General features: G+C 41.4%; 2 protein-coding genes across 3 annotated transcripts; one reads left to right on the forward strand and one right to left on the reverse strand.

Annotated features, from left to right (window-relative positions):
* Window positions 1-4,918: 4,918 nt before the first annotated feature.
* On the reverse strand, window positions 4,919-8,002 carry lmo2 (LIM domain only 2 (rhombotin-like 1)). Its single transcript, XM_069686442.1, has 3 exons — window positions 7,429-8,002; window positions 6,232-6,447; window positions 4,919-5,539 (listed from the first exon to the last, which is right to left on the reverse strand). The coding sequence occupies exons 1-3, from the start codon at window positions 7,467-7,469 to the stop codon at window positions 5,311-5,313; spliced, it is 486 nt and encodes a 161-aa protein (XP_069542543.1). The 5' UTR covers window positions 7,470-8,002; the 3' UTR covers window positions 4,919-5,310.
* Window positions 8,003-12,718: 4,716 nt separating this feature from the next.
* On the forward strand, window positions 12,719-21,566 carry caprin1b (cell cycle associated protein 1b). 2 transcript variants are annotated; one of them, XM_069687081.1, is made up of 18 exons: window positions 12,719-12,850; window positions 13,644-13,808; window positions 13,999-14,061; window positions 14,177-14,263; window positions 14,362-14,600; window positions 14,711-14,793; window positions 17,447-17,626; window positions 17,737-17,789; window positions 17,882-17,965; window positions 18,949-19,134; window positions 19,208-19,316; window positions 19,400-19,461; window positions 19,553-19,645; window positions 19,734-19,880; window positions 20,234-20,387; window positions 20,524-20,703; window positions 20,829-20,935; window positions 21,027-21,566. In XM_069687081.1, the coding sequence occupies exons 2-18, from the start codon at window positions 13,644-13,646 to the stop codon at window positions 21,111-21,113; spliced, it is 2,079 nt and encodes a 692-aa protein (XP_069543182.1). In that variant the 5' UTR covers window positions 12,719-12,850; the 3' UTR covers window positions 21,114-21,566. The 2 variants fall into 2 exon arrangements, with proteins under 2 accessions (XP_069543182.1, XP_069543183.1); XM_069687082.1 differs by having other exon boundaries at window positions 20,527-20,703.
* Window positions 21,567-22,147: the final 581 nt, after the last annotated feature.

Here is a 22,147-nt window from a genome sequence, read left to right on the forward strand (position 1 = left end):
ACCCCATAAGCCCCCCCCACGCTGCAAACTCTCCACCCCACAGCCTGTCCTCCGCGCAGACTGCAGGCGCTCCGACTATCAGAGGATCGGAGCAGGAATGTGCCTCCTGACAGGCACATCTCTCAGGACCACAGACTGAATATGTTCCCAATTAGCTGCATCTGATAAAGTGTGAGTGCAAGTGAAACCCAAGGCGGGCATGATCAATAGCACTTGACTCATTGTGTCATACCGGGTTTGACATTGACAGGCCGCGCTGTGATTAATCACCGTGGTGCTGCGGATAATTGTGCGACCACATCTTCCTTTGTAGGTGTCGCTGAACTCTCGCTGTCATGTCTGTCTTTGAATGTGGCTCGTCACTTTGAATTCATCTCTAATTAATCTTTTCTTTAACTGGCATTCATATCCAAAGCAGCTTTCCCTTAATCTGCCTGTCACTTATTTTACACATGCAGCCTTTATTCTCTTGTGCAATACCCCGAGAACCTCTACCTGGACCAGAACCGCCATCTGCTGCTCGCACTGCACACTGCAGCAGACTGAGGCCGATGTGTGGTGGTTGTTTCAGTGGGGTGAGCTCTTTGATAGAAACAAGCTGCAAGCCGCTGCGGTTACATCCCCAGAAAGTCTCCTTGGTTTTTCCATGCACACACAGCTGGATGTTTTTAGGTTTTACCCGTACGGGACGGCTGTGACATGGGCACTGGAGATGAAACAGGCCTGCCTCAGCACACAAACACGGCACTACACTCGCGGCCTTGTGTACAGCTGGTGGGGATGACACAAGAGGCACAGGGCTTTATTGAGTCCTGCTGAGGCTGCTGTGCGAGTCGGGGCAGTGCTCTGGCAAAGCTCAGCCTGCAGGGCAGCGGAGGAGAGCGGGCCGATGGATCGCAGGCCGCTTGGCTGGTGCTGAGGGACTCTGTAGGCCGGTGTGTTGTGTGTGAATGTGGTGAGATGAGACCTGGCCTCCCCCTGAGCTCCCGTCTCATTAAACTCAGTGAACCCTCTGTAGAGAGGGGGCAGATAGAGACTGCAACACCCTTCTTTTACACACCCCGGAGGCTGCTTTACAGCTCAAAGACATGTTTAATCCGCTTGATGCTTAATAAATTTTCCTACTTTTGTGAGAATTGCATATAGACATGTTTTTGGGCTGATCCCATGTTTCAGAAGTCAGCTACAGAAAATGATGCATCACTTCTGTTTGAGACCACCGCAGTAAACACGAGTCTACAGCCGAGCTAGCAGCTCTGTGAAAGTGCACACGTCTCACTTTAGAGTGTTATTTTGTAAACACTTGCTACTTAGAAGTTAACTCAAACTACAGCTGTGACTGTTGGTAATTGAAATAGTATTGCAAGTATTAAGTCATAAACCAAAGCTTTGGGTGAATTAAAAGGTTTCACATGATGATAAAAAGAGACGAAATCAAAGTTATTACACTTCATCCTTTGAGAAGCATAAATGTCTGTATTCATTTTCATGGCAATCCATCTGAAAGGAACTGCGTTCAAAACCACCATTGTCGTGCTGGATGAAAAGTCAGGGGATCAGTCACAAGGATTCTGAAGATAGTGAATGTCTGCTAAATTTCACACAAATCCATCAAGTAAAATTTGAGAAATTTCCCAGATTTAAGGAAAAACTTTGTTCCACTCGTAGAGTTCAAAAGGGTTGTTCGAGTACTATGACCATCTGTACCAGATATTATGACAGTCCATCTGACAGTGGCTAAGATGTGCCACTGAAAGCCAAACTGTCAACCTGTCTGTTTAAGTCTGCCAGCCAACTTTATAAAATTGGTCTGTTTTTGAATGTCAGGTACTCTAATGGCACCAAATCAAAGAGCACTCTCTGCCAACAGCTGGTGCTTTTTCATTAATCCACTGTGATTAAATGTTCTTCCTCGCAGCATAAGTAAGAATACAGAACAGTCTCTTATGGTTTTTAGACGTTACATATCTGTTTGGGAGGCCCAGGATGACGGACACTGTTTCCATCTCCACGTCCAAACCCAATGCTTTTTTCAAATAGCACATTGGACCAGTACCTTTGCAGCTTACAGCATGACCAAAGACTACAAGTTAGAGTACCAATTTCCGTCTTGCATTTGAGACACATGGGCGACAGAGCAGGATTGAAATGATGTCTACGGTTGGGAGATACAAGCATTCTGTGCATGATCTTAAACTGCATTGCTTTGGTACGATTGCTGAAATTAGTTAAGTGTGTCTCTTAAGCCCTTGTAAAGTAATTAGGGGTGCAGAACTTATAGCCTTGTAGATCAGACAGACATCCTTCCAGTTGTTGAACAGGAGATCTTTCAAGGTTATCAACTAATGTTGTGCTGTGCATTGTATAATGCCTAAAACATATCATATTTGCCAGCAAAACCTGAATAATATCATCATTTACATCCTTTTTGTATTTCCCACCACAAAAAATGTGCTAGTTTTTGGAAGAAAGACGTGTTAACATTTCTGCACTTTTCTACATATTGAATTATTATGCAGAAGAAAAGAAACCCATATCCAAAAGAGGGGAAAAAAAGTGGTTTGTTTTGCAATAATTGTCAGATTTTACATTCAGTTTTGAGGTTTGTTAGACCCCGAACACTAAAAGCCAACATCAACTAAACACAAAGGTCAAATGTCACCAGCATACTGAATACTTAGCTGCTGCCAATCCCGAATACATTTATGTTGTGACATACGATTCATCTACACATATCTTAAGCCTGCTGTTCAATATGGAGCTGATTTGTCGTTGAGACCACCGTGTGGTAGATTTTTTTCTCCGCAGCCATTCCTCGAGCATTGCTTCATGCCACACTGACGATTCTTCAATCTGCAGACCTCCAAATGAGCAAAGGCGCAGCATCCCTCTGTGTGCCTATACTGTAGATTCCCATCTCTAATGTGGGAAAGCTCGTTAGATTCCCCCTGAGTATCTCTTTCAGCAACAGCGTCACGTCAGCCTGGGTGGGTTGTTAACTCTGTCTGCCCCTTCATTCCTCCCTCGTCTATGAAAAAAGTGCTGTCAGGGTGAGACATCACACAGCAGCTTCTGTGCTTCTCCTTTTACCTTCTTACTCTTTGCAAATTGATTCCTGTCATATTTTTCACACACTATTTTAATTTCACTTTCAGGCTGCTTAACTCTCTGTGGTCAGGCGCCTTTGTTCCCGACTTCACACGCGAGAGCAATTCATGGCTTCAATTATTGCTGTTATGCCTGTAAAGATAACTGGGGCTGGCAGGACGCTGTGGGATGGCACTGGAGCAGCACGCCTTGTGGCCGGCTCAGAGTGAGCTGACAGCTGGCAGACATGAAGAAGAGAGCAGAAACAATGAGGGGCACCGGCTTTAAAAAGACGAAGACAGTGAATGTGAGTGATCAGCCCCAAACATCATGACTTCATTAACATCCATTTCTGCTCTTTCTCTGGTCTCAACTCCCTCTTTTTATCTTTCTTACATGAATAGTTACTATGAGACAAAGATGAATCCTATAATAGATTTGTTATAATTTACAGTCTAGTATTGAGCAGCTCACCTGGCAAAACCCCTGATATCTGAGGTATCAGTAGTTAGCTGGAATTCCTAAATCTTTACTGACCTCTAGTGGACAAAAACTGCTATAAATAATAGAGAACTATACTTACTCAGGACTTTAGGATTTACCTATCATTCTGTGAAACACACACCTATATTATTTCTCTAAATTGTCTTGAAGGCCAAAGCGGTGTCCCAATTCCATGTATACTTATTTTACTGTATATATACTTATAAACCAGCGCTGTCGCCTCACAGCTAGAAAGTTCCTAGTTCAAACCTGGGTTCGGACGAAGCGGGCCTTTCTGTGTGGAGTTTGCATGTTCTCCTCGTGCATGCGTGGGTTCCCTTTGAGTACTCTGGCTTCCTCCCACTGTCCAGAGACATGCTCGTCATGTTAATTGGTGACTCTAAAATTGCCCGTGTGTGTGAGTGTGAGCGTTGTCTTTGATTGACTGGCGATCAGTCCAGGGTGTACCCCACCTCCGGGCCATTGATGACTGGGATAGGCTCCAGCCCCCCCGCGACCCTGAACAGGATAAGTGGTATAGATTATGGTTGGATACTTATAAACTAACTTTACTGTCTACTGACAGGAAATGAAACAATACTTGATTCAAGGAAAGGCGATAAAAAAAACGTTTTAATAATCTGGCTAAGGTAGACATTGAAAAGGTTTTAAGAAATTTTGAAGTATTTTACTGTTTTACGAGGTAATTGAGCTGTTTCACCACTATCCATGGATTGACTTATAGGCCTTCATAAGGGGTCCATAGTGGGAGATTACTGTCTCCATTAATCACTTGTGAAAAACAAGAGTATTTTGTTCTTATATAAGTATTAAAGATTATAATATTTTTATGCATATACTAAAACCTGCTTAGACTATGTTTGTTCTGGATTAAGGAGTTATTCCTTCTAATGCAAGGATTTCAGGTTTCTTTGTTACTCAAAGGAAGACATCATGAAATATGAAACTTTTGCTAAATTGAAATGTATTTAATAAATTCACAAGTAAATATACAAAAGAGTCTCAGGTTTATGTCCAAATAATTGTAACAGTTACAATAGACTGGAAACATCTCCAAAGTCAGTCAAATGAGTATTGCATGAGTTCCCTCGGTCACTAGAGGGCGCCATTTTCAAATAAATTCATCTTCATTTTGAAAGACCAAAGAGTGATTTTATACTAATTCTATAAAAAAGCCTTTCAGTCAGTGCAGCGGGTTAAATGGAAATGCATTTTCCCATAATAAATCTGTGAGTGGTCCTTCTAATAAATCCTTATGATTCGTCCAAATTCTTTCCAGATTATTCTCAAAAAAAAAAATGCTGAATTACAAAATAAAATGAAATTCTTAATTAAGTTTTCACACTGAGGTGATGCAACAGTGTCTGACTTAACAAAGATTTACTTTTTGTTCATCGATAAATTATAAAATTCCAGTGTGTATAACAACATCCATTATTGCATCGTTACATATTTTCAGTATTTAGGTTGGGTTTTTTTGCATCACGAAGCCTCAGATTGAAAGCTTTCTGTTATTGCTGGTGCAGTCTTCTTTAGTCTCCTGTGCTGAGCAATGCAGAGATGTAGCCACAACTTTTTAAGTTAAATGATTCCATATAAACTTCAGGTGCATGTTAAAGCCTGCACAGGCTGCAGAAGGTCTATTGATAGTCTGTTCCCTGTAAAGCCAGTGGAAAAAAGCAGGGTGACACTCCTCCGTGTTGAGTCACAGATTTTCTGCTAAACCATGTTGTTATTGTTGTTGAGTTTGGTCCACTCGAAGATGTCCTGCTCGCACACAATGTCTGAGTTGATGAGGAGGTATCGGTCACCCACGCAGAAGTGCTTCTGGCAGGCAGCACACTTGAAGCATTCCAGATGGTAAACCTTGTCCCGCACACGCATTGTCATCTCAAACGCTCTGATCCTCTTCTCACAGGAGGCACAGAGGCCGTCCTGACCGAACAGCCTGCACGGAGAGAAGAAGACATCAACATTAGACTGAGCTGAAGATGGAAACATTCACTCAATTTTTCATTATGTGAAACTACTATTACTGTGGATCTTTACACCTACATCATAGCTGGTTTGACCTGTCAGGGGACCACTTATTAACCCTTCCACCAGAGGGTGTCACTTTTCACACAGTGCGGTACTGTGCATTGTGTATTTACCGACAAGTACTCCTTCTGTATGCTCAAATAATAGAAGCAGGAGTCAAAATTTCTCTGTTCCAGCTATTGGCTACTTTATTTTTATATTATATATTATTTTAGACTGAATGAATAAGGCACAATATTAATCAACATAATAAATGTATTTTACATTTTGACTCAGAGCTACTTTATTAGTCAGGCCTGTAATGTATAATGCCTTTATTATGCGTAAGCCTGGAGGGGGATCATGCATTTTATACCGTGAGTGAGTGAGTGAGTTTTTTCCGCAGCGTATTTTGCATACTTCTGAACCTAATCAGCCTTATATTTCATGTGCACGTTCATGCCCGTGTGCTCAATGAGCAATGACATATTTCCATTATATGAAGATTAGATATTTTTAATAAGATTATGAAAAACACAGATTATGATCAGCCTTCTCTTTTAATCACTTTCACACTCTTACTGCTCTTAAATGATAACCACTTCTAGTGATAACACCCACCTGAGGTAGTCTCTCCGACATAATTTTCTGCCCAGTTTGTAGTAGAGCCGGCGGCCCACCTCCCCGAGTCGACAGCCACACAGGTCGCAGCTCAGGCAGTCCTCGTGCCAGTACTGCTCGATGGCCTTCAGGAAGAATCTGTCACCGATGCTCTGCTGACACCCACCACATGTCAGCAGAGAGGGAGGCATCTGCAGGACCTCATCCACCGGCTCCCTGCAGGAGGAAGGATACCGGTTAGAAAATAAATTATACACTCCAAATTGATCATTTGCTCTAAAGAATGTCAAGAAGCAGTGAAAAATTTCCTGAAGCCCACAGCGACTCCTTGTTCTTGCTAATTGTCAGACCAACCTTTCCAAACCCAAAGTTTTCAATTTACTGTCATAAAAAAACAGCAAACATTTTAGAATTGTTTTGGCACTCATGTTTGAAAATGTGACTTCATTTTTGATTTTCTAAATAATAGTGCAAAAAGGCCAGACTTCCTTATTGACCCTGCACTGCAATTTGTCAGGCCACTGACTTTAAATCTGTTTATCCTCAATACTTATGTTTGACATTTGATGCTGTCCACCTGAGGGAGCCATTGGATATAGTTAAATACATTACCAAAGCCACAAAGCAAACTCTACTTTATTAACCACTTACAATTTAATTTTTTTTAATGTATTTTGTCCTTCTGTTGTTGTTATTGTTGAACCCTTAGCGTTTTTGTAGCTACATCATGAATCAAATATAAATATTGCACCTGCCTTGTGCATTATCCTAAACACTTTCCCTGATATTTTTTTCTTACCTCCACTAGAATTTTAAATAAAGCTCTCTGGGTTTGAATGTTAAGATGCACAGCTTGGCTTTGTAATTGCTAGCGGGCTTGATTGAAAAATAGGTATTTACACCTTGTATTAGACCCCTATGCCTGAAACAATATTGACAAAGTAAACTGTGAAATTGAGACCATTACGACACTTCGCTTGTTATGGGAACTTTTTCTTGCAAAGAGACATTTTTACTCCCTTTTTTCACACATAATGTGCTTTTGGACTGGTCATTTCTGTTGCTCGACAGCACGAGACTCCGGACATCATGCTATCATGCACGTGAGATAGTTTGGCTGTCACAATAATAGTGCGTCATTTAACGTCTATTTTAAATATATATCATGCATAATACTATTGCCAGTTAGGTACTTACTCGTTGGCTTCCAGTGTCTTCCTCTCTATAGTCGATGCCATCGCTAATATCTGATGTCCAGGCGGATCCAGATCAAAGGTTTCAGAGTCACAGCCAGCTCAGCGGCTACCTGTGAAGCTGCCTGTGGGCTCACTGAAGCCAAAAGCCGCTGCACCTGCTCCCACAGCCTCAGAGACGCCACTTACACTCGGGTTTTGTCTGTTAAATTGACAGGCAGTTGAATCCTTTGGAAATGGCCGCAAGACAAGAAAATATCGCTCTAAGCAGCTAAGCGATGATGGAGGACACTGTCATCATTTCCTGAGGCAATAACCCGCCTTGACACCTCCATGTCTGTCAAGTATATTCTATCTTCTTGTAGCCACTTTGAGGACTGCCCTTTCTTTAAATTAAAACACAATATATCCTTAAAATAAAGGGTCACTCGCGAGCTGTAGACTGGCTGCTCACGCGCTCCTCGCCGTTATTGTGCAGCAGCACGAGCAGCAGCATCGTGTTTAAATACATCAGGCCCCCTCTCTCTGCCTCTCTCTGCTTTCGTTTCCCTCTTCCTGCTCACGACTGTTTGACAATGGGGGGAAATGGGTCTTAAAGCGACAGCTAAACACAGCTCATGCTGCTCTGTGAGGCGTGCAGGCAGGTCGTGACTGGGACTAATGACTTCATTATACGCTTTGCTTCACTAAAGACACGGCAGGACAAAAGATAAAGAGACGCGTGATAGCACTAGTTCAGACCTTGTGTGTTTTCTAATTAAAACGCGTCTCATTAAACCTACTTCCTCTGTATGCAAAGGATTGTGTCAATATTATTTATACATTCTCTGTAGGCCTACTCTTTACAGAGCATGTACAAGTTATAAGTAACTTTTTAATAACTTCAATAAATGTAATGACTTGAATTAAATATAAATAAATAAATACTCCGGTTTTATGGATCAGGCATCATTAATTAGAACAATTTTGAGATAACTTGTGAAAATACTGGTGAGTCATTAACAGTGTGTAGTTCAGATAACCTACTCGAGTAGGCTACTGTAAAACTTTGAGTTTCTTTATTTGAGTATTTCCAATTTCACACTAGAGTTCAGAGGGAAATGTTAAAATTTACACACAAAGTATGATCAACTTATAAATATGATTATATTATTGTTTATTAAAGGCTCTTAGTGTTTCCAGTTATGTGGGCTATTAGCCGAGCTCTGACTGGATTTATGCAAAGCTCTGATGTGATTTACATGAGGTTCTAATATGGATCATAAATGAACACATAATCTTTTGACCTTTTGCGTTTTTAAAGCGGTGATTCTACAGTGTGAACCGTGCAGTGCAGAGAACATTCACTTTTCATACTTTAGGTATTAAGGACATGTTGCTGGTATGATTCTATAACTCAACACATTTTAAATACAAGACTTTTAATTGTAACAGAATATAGTAGTTAAAAGGGTATACGCCATGATGGTCTCACTTGGTAATAGGCCTTTAAGCCTGCAGGTGTAAGTCATATAAGTACTGCACAATCACCCCTTTCACCCTGTTGTATTATATGTTATAGGATTATTGTTACTGATTCCTGAACATGTGAGAGGCATTTCTATGTTGTGTTGTTGTGTAATAAATAACACTATAAAATGATCACAAGAATGTACAGCTTTTAAATAAAGGTAATGAAGTAAAAAGTGTTTCACTCTAAGATAAGTAGAAAAAAGAAAGTAATAAGGAAAATACTTATATATGTTTTTGCAAAATTATCTTGTAAATTTAGTTACTTCTCACCACTGTTATCATTTTCAAAGACCTCTTGGGTCTTGAAAGATAAACCTACTAATTTCCAGTAGAATCAGCTGTAACTAAAAGGTAGTAGATGCTATGAAATATCTAAAAATAAGATCTTGTTAAAGTTGTGATAAATTGAATGATATTGATACATGTTTGGTGTCCTTGCAGCCTTTTTTAATCCTGAGCTGCTGTGGTCTCTCCTTCTTCTTATCTGCTGCCAGAGCCTCAGGTCTGCCTGCAGGAGGGAGGGACACACAGCAGTTGGACTGGGCAGGGAGATAAAGCAGCACAACTCCAGCAGACGCAGTCTGCTCCTCAGCCAGATACAACGAGAGGAAGATCGCAGTTAAACTCTAAATTCAGGCTAAATGTGTCCTGGGGCTGGACAGTTGTTGGACTGTGCAGGCTCACTGGAGAGATACCGAGCTGAGACGGCCCAGGAGCGAGGTGGAACATGGTGCTGTGTGATGCCAGCTACACAGAAAGCAGAGCAGCCTGACAGAGATAAAACTACATGTCCCTCAAATGAAAAACATTTAAAGGACAAGATTTACACATGCTGTCTCAAGTCAAAACAGCACATTTAGCTACTGTAGTGTTTTTCCCCCTAAAATGTCAAAGCAGAGCTCAAGAGCAAATTTATGACAGACAAGAAACAAGAGAAAGTCATTGCTGATATGACACCCGAGTGTTCCCCTCCTTCCTGTGGAGTTGACTGAGACAGCCCAGAGGATGTGCAACTGGCATGCAGAGATGAAGCTTTCCTGAGGGGTTTGTGCACACCGCGTTCACTTCCTACCCCCCCACCATCCCCATGCATAATGGCACCCTACTCATGGCCTCCCAGATGGACAGGTCGACTCCAGATGGCTCAGTATGATAGGAATATCAAGGCTTCAAGTTCAAACCCTAGGGGCACCACTAGAGGCAAGAAAGCTGCAAACTTCCCTCTCGATAAGAATTTATTAAAATACAGGTTGAAATAGTCAACCATACATGTTATTTTATGAGCTACAAAGGCAGTCTTTTTCAGCTTGTATTCCTGTCTGATCTTGAATTAGGAGAGCAAACAGTTAAGAATGTGGACGACCTTATAGGAAGTGGTGTCACTCATGTCCAGCTTCCTGTTTTGCCCATTTGGCACTGAGAGCATTATGGAGTTGAAAGCAGTGTGGAATTTGAGAGCAGCTGGAAAATAAGCGTCAGCACAAAGCAATTCAATTTTACTATATTATTATTACAAGTCGTACATTAGCGGAGAATAGCGAGGATAGTTCAGGGAATACAAACTATATCTCACCGTTAGACATTTTCAGTTAGATATCCTAATTAGTAGTGGAGTAACAATGCTTAAATATACAGTATGGACTCTCTGGACACAGGCTTACAGGCCCATTTCCTGAAATAAGCGAACTCTGGATGTATTGTTGACTCCTTGATAGCACAAACGTTGGAACAGCAATAGCACAACCGACCACTTCCTGCCTGATCTCAAGTGAAGTGATAATCTGCTGCTGTTTCAAAGCCCTCCTCCTAAACCGACCCAGGTCTACAAAGGTGGAAAGTTTTATTGTTACATGGGTTTATATCAGAGGAAAGCAGGACCCATTTAAAGCTGAAAAATCAAGGAGTGAAGGTCAAAGGTTAAAAGAGGAACCACCCTGTAATTCTATTAGGACCTGGCTGATGGACTGTGTGTTGTTGTTCGATTGAAATACAGCAGGCTGCGGAAATGACTCAATGTTGAAAGGGAGCTTCACTCCCATAATCAGTATTATCCCTGAAAGAAAACACTTTCAGTGGAACAGTGCAATCAAAAGGCTGTGCGGCCATGTTAACTGCTTCCTGTATTTGGCAAAACAAAAGAAAGCTGGTCTCACATTCTTCCACTCAGTTTGCTCCCCTTTACTAAAGTATGTGCTCGATGGTTAGGTAGAAACAAAAGAACATCTAAGCATTCACGAAGATTATATTGGAATATTGGAAAATCAAATTAACAGTTTATTCAATTGTTTTAATTTGAGACCCTTTCAGCATTTATTCAGTTAAATGCATTTGCGGTGTACATGACAAAATAGTTAACTTTACAGTTAAATCATCTGAAATGTATAGTGGGTCTACACATTTAAGAGTCAGAGGACACATAGGCTGAATTCCCTGACACAGTTTTACTTTAACAGTAATACAGCTGAGCGTTACTGCCCCCTACTGTTGTAATTAACAAATACAATTTTGGACTGAATCTAAAGCAGCATTGTCATGGTCTCTGGAATCAGTTTTGGTCCATTTACTGAAACACTTGCACAGCTTATTAAATGAAATAAGTCTCAATATGTTAATGTACTTTTTTATCATTTATGTACATTTTACTGCAGAGTTTGTCATCCTTGGACAGGACAAATGCTTTATGTATACTATTATTTATCATGCAGACAAACAGACTAAAAATATGTGCCGTTTCCCTTATATGGAGTTAAAGATGGGGCTCTCAATTTCTCTGCAGCTTTAAACAAAACTTTATTGCTTGTTCTAATTTTCCAAACCTGTTAAATGTTTATTACATGTGTTTTATAAATTGTTTACCCTCCTAGATGCAAATTTGGATACCAGGTTTTATCCTAACACTGGTAAGCCATCTTAAAATGATCTTTTAGACACCATAATTTAATCTAGAGAGGCACTAAGATGGCTCGAGCAACACTTGATCTTTCCAACTTTCACTTTCTGTTTATTTGTGCAGCCCCTTTGTCTTTCTGCAGCATATTCTAGTACTGGACCGACTCAGAAATCTTTAAAAAGTCTGGTTAGCTGCCTAAGAATTATTGTCATTATCATTATAACTGATTTAAGGATATTTTTCATTTGAAAAATTCTAAGTATATGTTTTGTTGTGTTTTCTGCTCTATGGATTTGTAATTTGGGTACTGTCTTATGTTAGTTTAGGTTAGGGTACAGCTTTTTGAAAGTAGTAGCCCAAAATAAAGTTTAACTTAAAAAAAACCTTTAGTGTCTCAGGTCTGTTTCAGTAATCTAAATAAATGTATATGCCCATTTCCAAGTTGAAGTTGAACTTCAAACTGTTGTGCAAATGATGGTACAGTTATGTGTTGTCATGACTGATGGGTTTGCAGAGAGACAGCTGTGAAACATATGCTACTGCTTACAGTGGGATGGGACAGCTGCAGCAGAAAAAATACTGTACATTGCATAGGGATAGAGATAGACCAGCCTAATCAAAGCTAATGATTGTGCAGATTTTTTGCCAAGAGGCTGTAGACTATTTTGCCTGTCTAAAAGTAACTACTTTATCATGGTTAATTAATTGATAGTTTTCCAGATATTTTACATCTAGATAAATAAATTGGCCTTCTGCATTAAAGTCTTTTTATTGATAAACATTGGCCATTTTACGGTATATTTTTGTAGTTCATATATTCAGGCATATCTGCGACAGCTAAAAACGGACCTTCGCCTTTATAAAGAGTTTCTCCGTCTTTCGAACCGTCTCAGTTGTCGGTGAGGCCGGCGGGGCGGATCCCACACTAGAGTGAAAGAGAATATAAAGCAACACAACAACAATAACAACTTGGCCGTTTCGTACATATCGCTAGCAAGCTCCCCTGTGGATATAAAACATCAAGGTGGGTGAATCAGGAGTCGTGCTACCACGGTAACGAGGCGCCCGGCCGGCTGCTGGCTAGCACGCGTCGCTGTAGCTACCAGACAACCAAGCTAGTAGTGCGTGAAGATGCTAAGTCAATGGTCTGTGCTAACGGTAGTGCGGCCAAGGCCATTTTACCAAACCTCAGAGATAACACCGGCTAACTGACCGCACTACTAGGGAAACTGTGGATCACAGATCTGGCAGCCGGAGATACAGCTTTGTAGCAGAAGTAATACGGAAAATATTACATTAAGAAATACAGGGTTCAAAAACGTCATCCTATTAGTTTACAAACAGTGTGGATCAAAGTTAGCCAAGAGCTATCATGAATGGTTTAGGGCCATAGGTATACAACTTCAGTAACTGCCGTATGTTACGAAGTTGTAGTCAATATTTATATATCGTTTAACCCCTAACAGATTTCATATACAGTATATTGCACATCCTTGCAGCTACATGGCTGTGCTCTTTACCTTTTGGCTATTAAAGTGAACACTTCAGGTGGTCCACTTGGGTCCTTTGTTTATAAACTTATACCTTCAGGTTTTGGACTGGTGTTAAGATAAGAAACATGCAATTTGAATTTTGATTTTGGCTTTGTGCAATGGGAAGTTATTATTCCCCTTCAAATGTCAACATGCAGCATTGACTGTTCCTCCATTAGAAAAAGATTTCAGGTAATGCCGATCACAGTATTTTCCCCAGATAATCCTTTCATAAATTGTCTCTGTATCGCTTCCAGAAGTTAACTCTCACACTTTTGTTTCTAGATGCCCTCAGTGATGAATGCAAATGGGACACTGCAGTCTGTCAGCCCAGATGTGGGATCCGCTCCAGGGTCAATGGGCAATTTTTCCCTCTGTGGACAGTCCGAAGTCTTGAAGCAAGTGCTCGGTGTCATTGACAAGAAGGCCCGCAACATGGAGAAGAAAAAGGTGAGACCAGAGGACAAACTATTATTCCAGATCCCTCCTGATAACACCATGTAGTTCGGTCCCTGTTGTGTAAAGTAGGAGGTGTAACACAACAAATCCATTAAAAACTACAGCACTGTCAACAAGAATTCCTAAACTTTGTATAGATATAATTGAGGACAGTGAACTGTAACTTTGTTGTTTATTGCAGAGCAAACTGGACGACTATCAAGTCAGGAAGAATAATGGGGAGCGTCTCAATCAGGACCAGCTGGTGGGTACACTGAGGCCTTCATTGTTTTGTACATTAGCAGCAAATGACCTGTAATTCTGACCAAGATTTATAACCTAGCAAAGTGTGACATTTTTCTCTTTCTTACACATTTCAGGAGGCCCTCTGCAAATACCAGGAAATTATGAATAACTTGGAATTTGCTCGAGAGTTGCACAAGACGTTTATTGCAATGGGACAAGATGTAAGGATAACTCTGGTTTTCTGAAAATGTTCTCTTAGTGGTGCCCGCCTGGACTTTTAGTATCTTAACCTGGTGTGGTTGATTTCCCTCATTGGTAGATCCAGAAAGTAGTGAAGAAGTCTGCACGGCGGGAGCAGCTGCAGCGGGAGGAGGCAGAGCAGAGGAGGTTGAAGACGGTTCTGGAGCTGCAGTTCCTCTTGGACAGGCTGGGAGAAGAGACTGTGCGGCAGGACCTGAAGCAGGGCGTCAGCGGGTCACCGCTGCTGACAGATGCAGACCTCACAGCATTCGATGAGCTCTACAAGTTAGTGGGGCCAGACCGTGACCAAAACGTCAGGTTGGTCTAAAGAAGAAGCAATATCTTGATAAGAAATTCAAAAAGAGTTCTTCTGCTTCTTTAATCTCTTTGAATAAGTAAATCCATACAACGTATCTCTGTACTTGCAGGTTGGCTGACCAGTATGATGAAGCATCTGTGCACCTCTGGGACCTGCTGGAAGGCAAGGAGAAGGCTGTGGTTGGAACGACGTGTAAGTGAAATTTCACTTCTCTTTCTTGCTCATTCATCTCTGCCAAAGCTGCAATTTACAACTGCTGCAATTAGTCGATGACTCAATCAGTTCATGAGAAAAAATTATTGACACCTGGTTTAATAACCAGTAAATCCTCAACATAATTTTGAAGAGATCCCAAAAGATCCACTGCTTTCTTGCTCATTTGTTTTAGTCTTCTATAAAAGTGAAATTAGTATCCTGGGGTCAGGGCGTGTGTGACGGAAAAACAAGACATTTTGCAGCTGTGCTCTGGAACACTGATGACTTTTTATGCTTTTTACCGACAGTTTATAGTTAAAATATTAATCAATTCAAGTCTAAGGAACTCTGATGAATCATTTTTGACTGTAAGGTTCATGCACACCTTCAGTTTCTTGTAGACAGTTGCGTAGGAAAACACATCCTTATCCCAGATAAGCAGGAACTCTTGCACACTGTCAAGTTAAAGAACACTGTGCCAGAATTGAATCAGTATTAAAAATAAGAAGAGGTTACAGCCCTGCTGTATTTAACAGCAAAATCTAGTTTTTATTCAAGGAAATCTGGCTTCATTTATATTCCCAGCTGGTGGTGAAAATTGTTGGCAGGACATTTCGTCAGATGGATGGTGACACAGCAGTCATCAACAAGCTTTTTATTGTGCTGAAGCTGCCCATAAGTAATGTGTCACATACTTCTGAGTGACCCCAAGGCACGGTAGATAAAGATTGCTAAAGCTGCTCTAAACAAACCTTGCTCTCATACGGTACTGCAAGCCATTAATCAGTCTTAATATGTTAGTGTAGCATGTGCATTGTATTTTGGTAATGCAGCATGTGTGCGGTGCTCTGATGTGAATAATCAGGGCTTGGGGATATTGGCGTACTGCATTCTCAGCGATCTGGCCTCAGGACTCGCACTGCTGCATTCTGCTCGGGGGGCTGAGCGCTGTGGGCTTATCCTGACTCAGCAGCGGGGCAGGGTGCCAGTGGCTCTGTCGCCTGTGGTTCCACTGGTCAGATCTCTGGAGCCACAGTATGATACTGGTGGTGGTGGAAGTGACCCAGTTCCCTGTAGCGACACCAGCCAGTTACTTCACTTCAGTAAGGAGGGCTCACTCAGTGACTCAGGGCGATATTTATGTAGACAGCAGTTTGACCTGAGGCGTGAGGACGTTAAGGAAATAACTTTGATCTGTTTTTCATGAAGAGCCAAAAGTGAACTAGCTCAAGGCCGTTTTCTAGTGTTTTCTAGAGAGTTACAAACAAAGTCATAGTTGTTCTACTGGCATCGTTGAAATGTCAGTAATTCTGGCTGTACATTTTTTCAGGGCTGCTCATGAGTAAATGTTCCTTGTTGTATAACAGTCATTAGTTTAAGCTTTCAGTCAACTAGTTGTGTGTTTTTGATATTACTTTAAGTATGTAATCATTCAGAAAATGCTTTGAATTTAAGAATATTTTTAGTAACATTGTTAACACTGTTCTGCATTACAGAGAAATACAAAGTGGTAATAATCAGCCTATAAAATATACATCCTAAAAGCGCATGCTGGATTTGAGCCAGCTTACTAACTAGTGCAGAAAGGTCATACGACGTAGTAACGTTGCATTAAACAGGCGCTTTATTCACTTTATACAGTCCGCACTCAGATTTCCATAATCAATATAATGGTGACCTCTAGTTAGCAAGCGTGATGGCTTAGGAAGGAGTGAAGTTATAAACAAGGGCACTGTGTAAAACATGCAGAACAGTTGTAACTATTACAGCAGAGAGCTAATATGCACACAATATGTATTTATGACAAGTCACGTCACAGATCTTCCTCAGATCGAGCAGGCCTGGGGGTGATGTCAAACATTCCGTGCATCAATCAGGAATAAGGAACATTAGAAACGGAGTATGTCAATGCAAATTTTATTCATAAATATCTTGCAAAATTGCAACAGAAAGTATCTTTAGACGCTTAACATAGAGAGCAGGTCTACACTAAAGTAGGAAACTCCACCATGAGCGAGCACATGTTGTCAATCATTGTCGATCAAATCTGATAAAAAGGACACTAAAGAAGCTGATTCAGATTAACTTGGTTGGCCTGTTAAATTCTGACTTTGTTGTTATAAATTCTGAATGTTACAAGAAATATTTGATATTTAAATTTGGCATATGTCTCATATTGGTGAGTTTGTTGGGGCCCAGTCCATGCTGTTTTTGGCCCTTTGCCACAGTGTGCGCGGCTTGGCGAGCTGAACTTGTTTAAATGGTCAAATGGCCTCATTGACCTCGCTGCACTGTGATACCCAGTCATCAGCATCTGCCGAACAGTGGCTCATGAATGTGAGGTTTTAAAGTTATTAATTATAGGATTAAGACTGAAGTATTGTATATTTTTATTGATTTGTATTCATTTTCTCTTTTGTTGTCACTTTTCATTCAGTGGACAGAGTGATAGCTTTCTATATGTATGTAATAAATAAATCTATGCTGATTAATTCAGTGTTTTCAGCAGTCAGTCATTCAGTTTACTGTCATCGAGGAAGTTCACAACATAATGCTTTAAAAGTTGTAACTTCCTTAAATATCATTTGCAATGGTTGACTTCTGATTGCATATCTTTTTTTCACTGCTTGCTATGCTTTTCCTCTTCTAGACAAGGCACTGAAAGAGACTTTGGACCAGGTTCTGCTGAGCGGGTACTTTGACCGGGTCCCATCTCACCAAAACGGCGTGTGTGAGGAGGAGGAGGAAGAAGAGCCGGCCTCAGCAGCGGTGGCAGCAACAGCGGCAGTAGCTGAATCGTCAGAAGCAGAAGAGCAGACTGTTGATCCAGGTCCCGACCATTCTCTGAACTCATGCTGCAATAAGCTCACTATTTTTATCACGCTAATATAATCTGGAAAAAAAGACTTTGCATTCTCTGAATAGTTTTTCTCTTTACAGAAACTGAAATAATTGAGGAGTTCATAGAGCCAATCGCAGTTGAAACGACAGAGGTGAGATTAGTTTTCCTCCTTCCTGTAGAGTCTTGAAGCTGATCATATAATCATTTTAGCATCGTGCTGATAATTGCTTTTTCCCCCTCCAGTTTGTAAACAGACAGTTCATTCCAGACAGCACTTACAGCGGCAGTGAGAAGGAGCAGGGGGATGAGTGGACCTCGGAAACAGAGGTACGATGCTGGGAGGCTGTTTTTCTGGGATTGAAGTAAATTTCTTTTATTTTGTGTTGCTCAGTACTACTACTTCTAACCATCTGACCTCAAATGACCTAGTTTGTAAGATGGAAATTTATTTTTCTTGTCTGGTCTGGTTTTTTACTGCCTAGGATACGAGTCAGTATTACTTTTAAGTATTTACCAATCTAACAAGTGATTCGGGGGATGTCAAAACCTCTGCATGACTTGTAGGATTTAGTCACATGATCAGGGACGAGGGACTGTGGTGTATCACAGGTTGCTTCAGAGAGAGGTGTTTCTCATTGGCTGTTTTCTTCAAGGGTTGATGTGCGGGCTTGCAGCCATAGATGGTGAAAGAAGGAAAATCCTGCAGAGAAGGTTTCTGTTTCAGCCAGAACTGAAAAGCAACCCCCAAACAAGAAATGCAGCTTGTCAAAATAGTGCTGCGTCACTCACTACAGGAAATTAACACTTGTGCCAGAGATCACGGGATCTTGTATGATCTCGTGTGATCAGCAGGTGTAAAAAAACAAGGATTGGCTACAACCTGTTATAGTGATGCTCTGCTGTGAACAAATGTTAAAATGTTAGGGGAGACCAGGTCAGTAGAGGTTGTCCATTTATCAGCAAGTTGCTGTTGTTCCTGTTTTCTGTTGCCAGTAATATGGGAGCTAACATTAGCCTCAGGGGATCCATCGCGTTATCCCTCATTGGCTGTTGTTGTCCCGCTTGGGAAGTACTGATGTAATACTCCAGACCATCCGTTCAGGAGGTATAGGTTTGAATCTCTCAGATAATCTGGACCTCACATCAGTCCAGACCAAGGGCCCAAACCAGACCCAACCTCAGACCCAGTCCTCCTGTAGTCTGAGTCTGGCCTTACAGGATTTAATTATAAGCATTGATGTTTTTATTTATAAACTTTAATGTGAACAAAAACCCACTGGTAGAGTCTAATAAGTCTCTTTCTCTCTCAGGCTATCAGTGCCATGCAGCAGCAGCAGCAGCAGCAGCCGCCCGTGCAGCCTGCAACGTCCCCTGTTGCCCTGGATACCCACCCCATGAACCTAGTGTCTCCTGTTCCGCCGACCGACCCCATGGCCAGGAAGCAGGTGGTGCAGGACTTAATGGCACAGATGCAGGGAACATACAACTTCATGCAGGTGGGGCTTTGTGCTGTGAGCGACTGTTAAGTGCAGATGATCAGCACGGTGCTCATCACTCCTCTGTTCTCAGGACTCTATGCTGGAGTTTGACGGACAGCCCATTGACCCCGCCATTGTCTCAGCACAGCCTATGAAACCCGCTCAGAACATGGACTTACCACAGATGGTGTGTCCTCCAGGTATGTTCTTACTTAAAGAAAACTCCGATCTAAAGTGATGAGACGTGAAAATGACGCTGGATTTTCTCCTTGCATCTTCTTAGTTCACCCAGAGTCCCGGCTAACGCAACCCAACTCTGTTCCTGTCCAGCCTGAGCCCACACAAGTGAGTAATCAAACTTCAGCAGGCAATACTGGCTGTGTAGCCACACAAAATAAAAAGAAACCTTTTTAATTGTTATTCTCTATGTTGTTAGGTTCCTATCGTCTCCCCAACTCCGCCCCCAATGTTTCAGACCTCACACTCGCCAGATCCTCGACCCCCAACAGAATCCATCGACCCCATTCAGGTAAACCGTGTTCTGTGAGAAAGTCTGATGTACTTTTCAGCACGACGAATACAACCTCTTTACGCCAGTCATGTTTCCTCTCCAACAGACCTCCATGTCCTTGTCGTCAGAGCAGCCTCCACCCTCCACAGCTCTCCCACCTGCCTCTCAAACGCAGGTTTTCCAGCCGGTTTCCAAAGCTCCTCACAGCAGTGGCATCAATGTCAACGCAGCACCATTCCAGTCCATGCAAACAGTAAGGCCCTTGTGTTGACACTTATTCCCCTATCATTTAATCAAACTTTCTAACGATGTCATCAAATTCTACCCTTCTTAAAAAGAACAGAAATCAAAAGACCAAATCTGTTCTGTAGAAATAAACATCTTTGAAAGACTTCCAGTCGAGTCTAAGTAGCTGCTGTAAGAGGTTTTGTCAGAAGTTGCTGTTGGAGTCTTTAAGTAGCCTCTCATCATGTTGCATATTGTATGAGTTTGTAGTGAAGCAGCTTTATCCAGGAAATGGTGAGTAATGGACTTTAGTCCTAACGAGCCTGTGACCTTTCCTCTGGTTTTGGCTTCACCACAATGTGGCCCTTGTTCACCCCTCAGGTGTTCAACCTCAACGCCCCAGTCCCGCCAGCGAGTGAAACAGAGGCTTTGAACCAGGCCAGCCAATACCAGAACAGCTACAACCAAGCCTTCAGCAACCAGTCGCAGCATCCTGTGGAGCAGACGGAGATGCAGCCCGAACAACTGCAGTCTGGTGGGCACATTTTCAGCGTTACATTATTTACAGACTGGATTGATTGTGTTGTATTTGTCTTTCCAGATAAGCTTCTTTTAATGAAATACTGCATCCTTGACTTTGACTGAATATTTACTTTCGTCTGTTTTTTTAGTAGTTGGTGCCTTCCATTCCCAAGACCAGTCAGGAGGCCATCAGCAGCCTTCCCAGCAGGGCCCAGGCTTCGGCAGGCAGCCTCAGTCGTTCTACAACAGCAGAGGCATGTCTCGGGGTGGTCCTCGCAACGCCAGGGGCATGATCAACGGCTACAGAGGCTCGTCGAACGGATTCAGGGGTCAGCTCATTAATTTTATTTGATCCCTGTGTGTAACATTACTGGCTTTATGTATCTGATAAACTAATTATGTTTATGTTAATGTCAAGAGAAGCAATTTAAGTCTAAAATCTGCTATCTTTCAGGTGGCTACGATGGGTATCGTCCTCCTTTTGCCAACACTCCGAACTCTGGTTATGGACCGACTCAGTTCAACACACCTCGAGACTACTCGAATGGGAATTATCAGAGGGTAAGACGGAAGCATTCAGACCTCACACTTTAATTATGACATCTTTAAAGTCAAAGTTGTTTCTAAAATGTTTTTCCTCCTCTTGCTCAAGGACGGTTACCAACAGAACTACAAGCGCGGAGCTGGTCAGGGACCCAGAGGAGTGTCAAGAGGCAGCACTCAGGCAATACGATCCTGAAAAGGCCTTTCATAATGACTGTGACTGACTAACTTGCACCACACTGAAAATTCAAAATTCAAGAATGCATTTGCCCCAGCTCACTCATGTTTTTTTTTCTTTGTTCATCAGTGGTATTTTTCCTGTCTTTTTTAAATCAAAGTAATACCTGCTTTGATATTTGGAAATATTAAATCATTTTAAGTTGAAAACACAAGCTGAACTGTAAATCTGATCACCGATTTACACGAGCGATGTGTGACAATATTCCTGTAAACTTGAAAGATTTCATAAGTTATTTTTTGTATAAAAAATGCACCTGCCACTGCTGGTCCAATCCTTGGGAGTTTAATCCCTTTCTCAGTTTTTTTCTGTCATTTTGGTTCTAAAAAGGATTTTATGTTCAAAGAGCTCCCGTTTCCTTGTTTGTAAATTGATGTTGCTTCAAGAGTTTCAATAAAGTTGTGTTGCATACCCATGCTTCTGCCTCAGTTTTATGCTGTATAGTTCAGTCATGTTACAATGACCAAGGGTTCAAAGTGTCACTATTGACTGCTGCAGAAGATATATTGAGCTTTTATTCTTCTTTCTATTTTAAATGTTTAATTCACTAATTTAGTTTGTTAGCAGGTGTTTGTTTAATGCAGTGTCATAATGTTGTCAGACCAACAAACAGAATTTCACTCCTAAATGTTGTCTAGTTAAACATTTTTACAATAAACACAATGAAGAGTAACTTTACATCATTTAAACCACATTCAAATCATAGGGTTTAATAAATCTTAATAAGAACACCTTATTTGAATGTGACCCTGCTTTGTTTTTGTACCTATTATAAAGATCAGAAAGCCTTGGCAGTCTGTCATACAGCGCCGCCCCGTGGCCAATTTTATTAGAGCTACTGAAATACACACTGAGTATATATTAAATATTAACAGACATGATTTTTAATCAGCTTTTCAGACTGAGTTTCAGCCATTAAAATGATATCTTTGTTTCACCACGTAATTAAGCAGTTGTGTTGTTTTGAAGTATAACTTAATCGTTGATGTTAT

The sequence above is a fragment of the Semicossyphus pulcher genome, unplaced genomic scaffold (genome assembly GCF_022749685.1).
Source record: "Semicossyphus pulcher isolate SPU_LCO1_2020_fin unplaced genomic scaffold, fSemPul1.0.p SCAF_8, whole genome shotgun sequence".
NCBI classification, from domain to species: domain Eukaryota; kingdom Metazoa; phylum Chordata; class Actinopteri; order Labriformes; family Labridae; genus Semicossyphus; species Semicossyphus pulcher.